Source organism: Helianthus annuus, chromosome 10 (assembly GCF_002127325.2).
Source record: "Helianthus annuus cultivar XRQ/B chromosome 10, HanXRQr2.0-SUNRISE, whole genome shotgun sequence".
Classification (NCBI taxonomy): domain Eukaryota; kingdom Viridiplantae; phylum Streptophyta; class Magnoliopsida; order Asterales; family Asteraceae; genus Helianthus; species Helianthus annuus.
Window position 1 is genome coordinate 130030774 of NC_035442.2, and position 8894 is coordinate 130039667.

Genomic DNA, 8894 nt, shown 5'->3' on the forward strand with positions numbered 1-8894 from the left:
CGTTCACCAAGGCAAGCTGTAGCAAAATAGATTTTTCAAATGACAGATATTTTTGGCGTTTTAATTACACACAAATGATATATGTTATATAGGAAAATTTTATTCTTACCGTAAGTATGATCAACAGCCCTGTGTAATGCTTTGTTGGAGACCATGCGGTTTTGGCATGTTGCAAGCATTGGATGATATAACCACATCAGTTCATTTAGTTTATTTCAATGTTTGGTTTAACGTTGTGCAATAATTGTTTGTTGATGACTGCATTATCACTTGCATGCCCCATTATAGTGAAGAATGCTACAAGGAAATTTAGGCAGAAGTCTCTCCCGAAGTCATGCATCACAGGTAAAATGTCCTCAAAGTAGAGCTTCACACTTGGTCTGTTAACCCAGTCAAACCCTTCGAACTGTGCTTTCCACTCAGCCACCACCTGGTCTTTAGTTGTTGGTCTTTTTTTCATGTTCACGGTCACCCTTCCATTAAGTATACCCGTTAAAGAGTTTATCAATTCGTTATTCATATGTACGGTATGGTTGCCAACATTTAGGGTGTTTGTCTTTTCATTGTAATTTTCAATTAACCAGTACCCAAGCATTGTCAGTATGGTGTCTATTTTCAACTTTAGTGTAACACCAAACCCCATTTGGTGTACTGCCTGTCTTTGATTTTGGCTTAGATTCATAAACCAACCAGTCAAGTTTGTAGGTTTTACTCTTGACAAAACCCTAGCCGCCCCACTGAACTCATGATATGGTTCTTCCTAAACCTCAACATTCTGACTTAATGCTTTCCTCTTATTGGCGTTATGGGCCTTGCCAGTGTGGACATTTATTCTCAATCTCAACGTCTCTTCGCCTATAAAAATGATTTCATGGAGTTCTATTTTATGGATTTTAATAACATAAAAATGATACATGTATGGCGTATCATAAATCGATCACAGATGATAGATGTTGAATAAGACAATAACAGATGATACATGGCGTTTATAACACAAACAATACATGTTTTGGCGTTTAGTAACAAAGCTATCAAACGATACATGTTTTGGCGATTAGTAACACACAAATGATATATGTTTTTTCAATAAGACAATGACATATGATTCATGGCGTTTAATAACACAAATTATATATGTAAAATTTCGTTCTCATACATTTTAACATTGTTAAACAAACGATACAAATTTTGGCGTTTGGTAACAAAGTATCAAAGTGTATTTACAACATCACAAAAAGTAACAATCTGTACCATGTCCTCTTGTTGTCTTCTTTCGTTGCTCGTTGGGTTTTTGGCGTTTTGAAGCAGATGACCCTTCCCCTTCCACACTCGTAGAAACTGCAAATTTATTGTTAAAATTAGAACGCCAAAAGCAGCATAAACTAGCACAATGTAAATCGAAGTTAACTCACTATGTTTTTTGCCCCTGGATCTGGTTTGATCTTTCGACGTCATAGTTTTTGTTGTTTTGCGTTTTCTAGGGTTTTGCGTTTTACGTTGGTTTTGGGGAGGTTTCTCTGGGAAGTATATATGTTTCGGTCACGCTTTGATGTGTTTTGTAGATGAACGTTTACCTTTTTGCCCTTATGGAAGCGCGCCCACTTTAAAAAGTTTATGTTATTTATGAAAACGCCACCGCGCCATCTAGTTATAGACTATTTTGATCTGACGATCCATAACCGTTCTCACCGTTCTCACACTTTCCCCCGTTTTCTCTAAATCCTGACACTATATATATATATATATATATATATATATATATATATATATATATATATATATATATATATATATATATATATATATATATATATATATATATAGGATAATGCTAGATAAAAAACCCTAAAATTCTTAGAAAATTCTGGAAACCCAAATGGGAAGCCATTTTTACCCAACCTCCCGACAATTTTTTTTTTGAAAAAAATTACACATGTAATATACATGTTTTAGAGTCTTTTGGGCCAAAAAAAACAAAAAAGCGCCGAAGGGATTTTTTTAAAAAAAATAAACAAATTTCAGCTCCTAACACGTGTTAAGCAAAAAAGACATAATTTCGCTGAAAATTGCTGAAACTTGTTTTTTTTTTAAAAAAATATCCCTTCGGCGCTTTTTTGATTTTTTTGGCCCAAAAGTCTTAAAAACATGTATATTACATGTGTTATTTTTTTCAAAAAAAAAAAATGTCGGGAGCTTGGGTTTTCTCGGGTTTTTTATATATATAGGGTTTTCTATCTAGCCCTACCCTATATATATATATATATATATATATATATATATATATATATATATGGTAGAATATTTAAAAATATATAATGTGACAGTAACGACAAGTGATAAGAGCTGGATCACATTACGATTTAATGTTTTTATTTCAATTTAGTAACATTCAGTTTGTTTTTTTTTCTGATTTCTTCATTTGGGAGCACTATTTTGATATAAAAGGTTTCCAAAATACGAAGCACTAGGATGCAATCAAGGAAGGGATACAAGTAGAATGTGTAAATCGTTTCAAGGACAGAAAGGCATGAATGAAAAAACATTTTGATAAGCATGGAGGTTATAAAGATGTTGAAGAGGCAAAGGGACACCTCCCTGAGTGAACGAATCTAGAAGCGTGGTGTAAGCTCATTGATGGGTTGTTCACAACTCCCGAGTATATGAATCGATTTGAAAAAAATAAGGCAAACAGAGCAAAACAACTTTATGGAAGTTATCACGGGAGTCAATCTCTTTCCAATAGGCGACACAAAGAGGTAAAAAATTAGCATTATTAGAAGATGTGATAACAATTGTTTGAAATCTAAACAATAGTATTTTTGTTTACAGGTTAAAGAAACCGGGCTAGCCCGCTATGTTAAAGGTTGGAAAGAAATGCATTGTCAGAAAAGCAAATGGATTAACAACAATGCAAGACATGCTTGGGTAAGTTGTATCATTTTTTACCCATATAAACTTGTAAATTGTAATTTGTAATTTAAGGATACAAAAATGGGTCGGGTCATAATCTAGAAAATGCACTCCACCATCCTATATATATGTTGTAGTTGTGTTTTAAACGCCCTAACTCGTGAAAATTATAACCCGGAAACTCCACTTGTCAAATTATGAATACGCGAGTCAGTATCCGCGTTTGTTATGGGATATAACTTTTGAATAAGGCTGTTGTACAATATTAGTTAGTATAAGTTGATTGAAACTTTCAAAAGCTGGATATTATTGCTATTATTGTAACAGACTGGTTATCTATTTTATAGTGTTATGCTGCCGGATTTTCGTAAAGCATTTGATGTATGTATATTTTACTGTTTAATGTATGAAAACATTGATGAAGAGTATAATAGATCATTGCCATGCTCAGGGAGGATGAAATGGCGGTTGATCAAGTTGGGTGTCTTAAAAAAGCTTTAGGGACTCGGCATTCTCATTTACGGGGCGTTGGACGAGTTTTGAAAAGTGTAACACCCGAGGTATTCCCTAATGTAAATAGGGATGTTGAGGATGAGCGTTGGCGAAGACAAGAAGAAGCTAATGAGAAGTTGCGAAAAGATAATGCGGCTTTGAAAGCACAAATGAAACATATATTGAAGTTGATACTTCTTGGCTCGTCATTTCAACTCGAAAAAGAAGATGATCAAGAAAAGGAACACGAAGAGGAACAAGAAGATGATGAATTTGTGTAACTTGGTTTCATTTTACTTGGAAGAAAGTATTTGAATGATCTATTGCAACTTTTAAGTTTTTAGATGTTATGGCTATTATATTAGAATTGAACTTAGTTTGATTTTAAAATTTGTTGTTTGAATGCACTGATATTTACAGCCTTTTAATTTAGTAAACCTGGAAAATTAGAAAAAAAAATCAATTTTTTTCAACTATAGCGACGAAATGTAGTTGCTATCGGTGACAAATTAAAAATCCATCTGCAACCTATAGCGACTAAATTTAGTCTCTGTAGGAGAAAAATCTTATATTTGTAAAAACCTAATGGCGACTAAATTTAGTGTCCATAGAAGAAAAACCTTATAATAGTAAAAAAACCTATAGCGACCAAATTTAGTCTCTAAAGGTTAAAGTGCAGGAAATTGTAAAAACCCGATAGAGACTAAAAATTGTCGTTATAAGTCAATCTATGGCGACGCATGTATAGCGACAAAACTAGTAGCCTGATACGACGGATCAATTGTTGCGACTAATTTTGGTCGCAATAGGATACAGGGACGCTATTGATTGTTATTGGATAAGTCGCCAAAGGTCTGATTTTTTGTAGTGGCTGTGGATGAAAGAATGACTCCAGGAGTGATGTGGGCGGACACTATTGATTGTTATTGGATAATATGGAGAGGGCACTACCCCATACCACATAGCCTTGTTTATTTTTTGTTAGTACCCTTAGTCAAAAGAGTTTAATATTATATCAATAGTCTCACATTTTACTTGTTTAATGATTAACGTTTATGACTTTAGTTTGTCAAAACTACAATTCTTTTCCACATTTTTAAAACCGGAGTGGTTAACGAGTCACATTTTACTGGTTTACTGGTCGGACCAGTTGAATCAGATTATAAAACCGGATAGTTTAACTTAATATAAAATTTTAAAACTATAAAACATACACCCAATTTAAGTATGTGTCAACTTTGCACACAAATACACAGATGGTGATAGGCCAAATTAGTTGTAAATGTAATGTTGGCCAAAATTCTATAAATTTAGGTATTATTCCCCCGACTTTGCAACTTCAAAACAAACGTACGCACTCAAAACTCAAAGTCAAAAGTACTAATAAAATCCATTGGTAAAACTTTTTCAAAAATACATTAATTAGAATATATCTCAATATTATACTTAAAATATTCCTATAAAAACAGATAAATTTTCATTTCACAATAACACCGATATTTATTTGTGCTCCGTACATGAACAAGAAGAAACAACTTCATCCACAAACATCCGAATATTATTATCCGATGAACCACCATCCCTCAACGCCACACGCGCCGCCGCTTTCAACTCCAACGCATTCTTCCTGATCACTTCCGATTTCAACCCACTCATAACCTCCTCCACACATCTTCCCACTTCCTCCCCACTAACAACACCATCTAAACTCTTCTTCACCTTCACACCAACACCCCAAACATCCGTCACCAGCTTAGCATTCGTCGGCTGATCCGTCCACTGCGGACAAGCAATAACCGGCGTACCGGCCACCACGCTTTCGAGCAACGAGTTCCACCCACAGTGACTCAAGAAACACCCAACTGCTGGATGTGATAACACTTGTGTTTGTGGGCACCAACTTACAATCAAACCTTGTTCCTTAATCTCCTCCAAGAACCCATGTTTGGGTAGTTCTTGATTTTCCGGCACTCTTATCACCCATAGAAACGGTCGTTTTGTGGTTTTAAGACCGGATGCTATGTTCTTTATATCTTTTTCGGTCAAAAACAAGAGTGTCCCGAACGAAACGTAAACAACTGAAGAGGGTTTTTGTTTGTTTAGCCATTCCATACAGTTACTATCTTCATTCGATTTGAAAAGATCGAAACTGACATCTTCTTCTTTGCCCATAAGGGTTGCCGGGACTAATGGTCCTACGGGCCAAAACACACAGCCACCGTTATTCAACGACATGATCACGTCTTTCTCGAGCTCCATGAACGAGTTCCCCAGCACCCACTTCACCTTATGCATGTTATGAAACACTTGTTTTAGTATACTATCAAAGCTACGGAACGTGTTTGATGGAAGAACAAACGAGGGTAACTCATCCGCGTGAAAAACGGGCAGTCCGGGCAGCTTAACGCTCATGTCCGGGTTACTTTCGGTTGGGAAATCGTCGAGATGGTTGTAAAAACGATGGTATATTTGGTATAGAGTGGATGGTTGGATCCACAACATGGCGTTGGGAATACTAACCTCAGCTGCCACATCAGATACCCACGGAACAAAAGGTGTATGGATGACGCATGCAAATTTTCTTGGATGGGATTTGATCAAGGCCAAGAGGTTAACGGGTCCAAACTTGCTTAGTGTGTCCATGTAGTAATCCATATTAGCCTTTCGGTTGTAGTCGATAGGTAGACCATCGGAGAAGAACTCATGGTGGACGCCGCCGATGGAATTTGGGGCAGAGGACATGTTTTTGAGGGCAGAGTTGGTGGTTGCAAGAGTGACATGGAGGCCTTTATTAACAAGAATTTTGCCTAGTTTTAGGATGGGGTTCAGGTGACCTTGAGCTGAAAGAGTAACTAGAAGAACATTTATGTTTTGTTTTTGTTCACAAGAAGAATTCATTTTTGTGGTGAAGAAAGATTTTGGTGATGTAGAGAAGGTGCGGCCTGCATTTTATAGACATACCTATAACATAAGTGTACAAATCGAATAGTTCAATGTCATCTTTCAAAGGTTAATTTGAAAATGAATTTGTTACTTACAAACATGCAGTTGTCATGGATTAGGTAGTATGTAAATTATTTTATGTTTTACATGAAATTACACTTTAATAGAATAATAATAATAATAATAATAATAATAATAATAATAATAATAATAATAATAATAATAATAATAATAATAAGGATAAACTACAGTTTTCGTCCTTTATATATGTATCAGATTGCAATGGTTACCCTTTAACTTCGATAATTACAGCCACAGTCCATTTTTTTAAAACTCATTACATTTTAAGTTCTTTAGCACTAACCAAGTTAAAAATTTTCAGTTAAGTGTATTCACCTAAGGGTATTCTGGTCATTTTATTTAAAATATTTTATTAATAAATAACACCAAAAAAATACATACCCAGCATCATCTTCCTCACCATCAAACTCTCTCTTCTCCTCTCTTCTATCAGCCATCTCTCTCCCTCTTTATCTCTCTCTAACCAATCTCCACCACCACTAAATCTGGACACCACCAAGCCATCTCGCAAGCAACTGCCATGGCAGAGTACAATTTGGGGATTTATAGGTGACCAAGGAGCCATTAATTCGTCTGTGTTTGTTGTTAGAAATGAAATTAATTTGTGAGGTAGGTGGAGGAGATGTCAGAAGAACTATATTAGCTAACCCGGAACCGTTTTGGTGCGGGTGACCTCCATCTTCCATGTCTGACCTCCATTGTTCCAGAACCGTTTTGGTGCGGGTGAGCAGCCATAGAAGAAAGGTTGACCAGCGATGGGTTGGGTTCGTTCTTGCCGGACGAAGATGGTGGTTGCCGGCCGTAGATCTGGGTTTTGGTGCGGCTATCGTTGACGGTGGTTTTGAGATCTGTGATTTGGGGATTTTGACCTAATTTGAGTTAAGTTGCAGGTTTTAGTGGATTTCAAATATGCCTGGATGAGAGGAGTCATTATGGATTGGTTTACAAAGGATGGGTTGATAAAACGACATATACCCCATTTAAGGATAATACTGGATTGCCCATTGTAGTTAAGAAACTTCCCTACAATCATGTAAGCCCTGAAACCCTGAGTTAAGTGTAGAATATATTTTACCATTCTATATGTAGCTTATTGGGTGATGGTTGGTAGTTGAGTTGCGCAGAAAATGGTTAGGAGATAACAGTGGTGGTGGTCCTTGAGGTAGGGCTGTTCAAAAAGCTTGCGGCTCAGAGCTCGCTCGAAGCTCGCTCGGATTTAGCTCGGAAAAAGCTCGCTCGATTTGGCTCGGTTTAAAAGTGAGCCGAGCTGGCTCGGCTCGGTTAGAAAGTGAGCCTAGCTCGGCTCGGCTCGTAACGAGCCGAGCTGGCTCGGTTCGGCTCGCTTTGTAGCTCGGCTCGGTTTAGCTCGAATTATTTTACTTATAATAAGTTTTAATTTTATATACATTATAATATATTACAAAAAAACTGATTATTATTTACATGTATATAGGTTTGTAATTTGATATTTATGGCATATTTGAAGATTGATTACCATACTAATGAAGTAGTATTGTATTTTATTGAAATTAAAACTTATTTTGCGTTGTTAAACTTGATTTTGGTTTGAATTGTATTAGGTTGAACTTATTTTGAATATATTCTTTTAAATTATTGAATAATATTTTAGGCTATTAAATTTTAAGAGATATATATTAGTTTTTTTTATCAAATCGAGCCAAACCAAGCCGAGCCGAGCTAGCTCGGTTTAAAACCAAGCCGAGCCCGAGCTTAGATTTTCAGCTCGGTTTCAAATCCGAGCCGAGCCGAGCCAGCTCGGTTTATAATCGAGCCGAGCCCGAGCTTGGCCTGGCTCAGCTCGGCTCGGCTCATGAACAGCCCTACCTTGAGGATGATGGTGTTCTAGGGTTTGGATTTGAGGATGATGGTGTTCTAGGGTTTGGATAATTGGGGAAGATGATGTATAATTTTTTTTGATTTTATTTAGTAAGAAACATTTTAAATAAAAGCATGAAATGACAACAATACCCTTAAGTGAATACATTTGACTGAAAATTTTAACCTAGTTAGTCATAAAGGACTTATAGTGTAATGAGTTTTATAAAAAAAGGACTGTGACTGTAATTATTGAAGTTAAAGGGTATCCATTGCAATCTGGTACATACATAAAGGACGAAAAGTGTAATTTACTCTAATAATAATAATAATTAGTGTACCAATACTAAGTAGGATGAAAAAAAAAAAAAAACTAAATAACTCTATTACAAAATAGTCAAATGAATTAACCGAATCAATTGAGAAATCAATGGTTAAATATTAAAATATATAATGTGCAGATCAATCACAAAACATATATAAACATCCAAAGTGTATCGAGTGAGGCGCAAAGTAATTTAACGATTTGGTTACCTGTTTATAATGGGGCGGAAGATTAGTGTTGTAAATGTCCATCTAGCATCGGGAATTCTCTCACTCTCAATGGTGTTCCTTGTTGATCCCTTCAGATT

At 35.9% G+C, this 8894-nt stretch overlaps 1 protein-coding gene across 1 annotated transcript; it reads right to left on the bottom strand.

Moving 5' to 3' along the window:
- Window positions 1-4767: 4767 nt before the first annotated feature.
- Window positions 4768-7483, bottom strand: LOC110885124 (UDP-glycosyltransferase 84B1). Its single transcript, XM_022132818.2, has 2 exons — window positions 6808-7483; window positions 4768-6344 (listed from the first exon to the last, which is right to left on the bottom strand). The coding sequence occupies exons 1-2, from the start codon at window positions 6989-6991 to the stop codon at window positions 4903-4905; spliced, it is 1626 nt and encodes a 541-aa protein (XP_021988510.1). The 5' UTR covers window positions 6992-7483; the 3' UTR covers window positions 4768-4902.
- Window positions 7484-8894: the final 1411 nt, after the last annotated feature.

Excerpts from the sequence above, each read along its gene's own strand:
- LOC110885124 (XM_022132818.2), bottom strand. The coding sequence starts at position 6,991 with ATGGCTCCTTGGTCACCTATAAATCCCCAAATTGTACTCTGCCATGGC. Across the intron at positions 6,345-6,807 it reads GGTGAGGAAGATGATGCTGG|GCCGCACCTTCTCTACATCA; the intron begins GTATGTATTTTT and ends TATAAAATGCAG.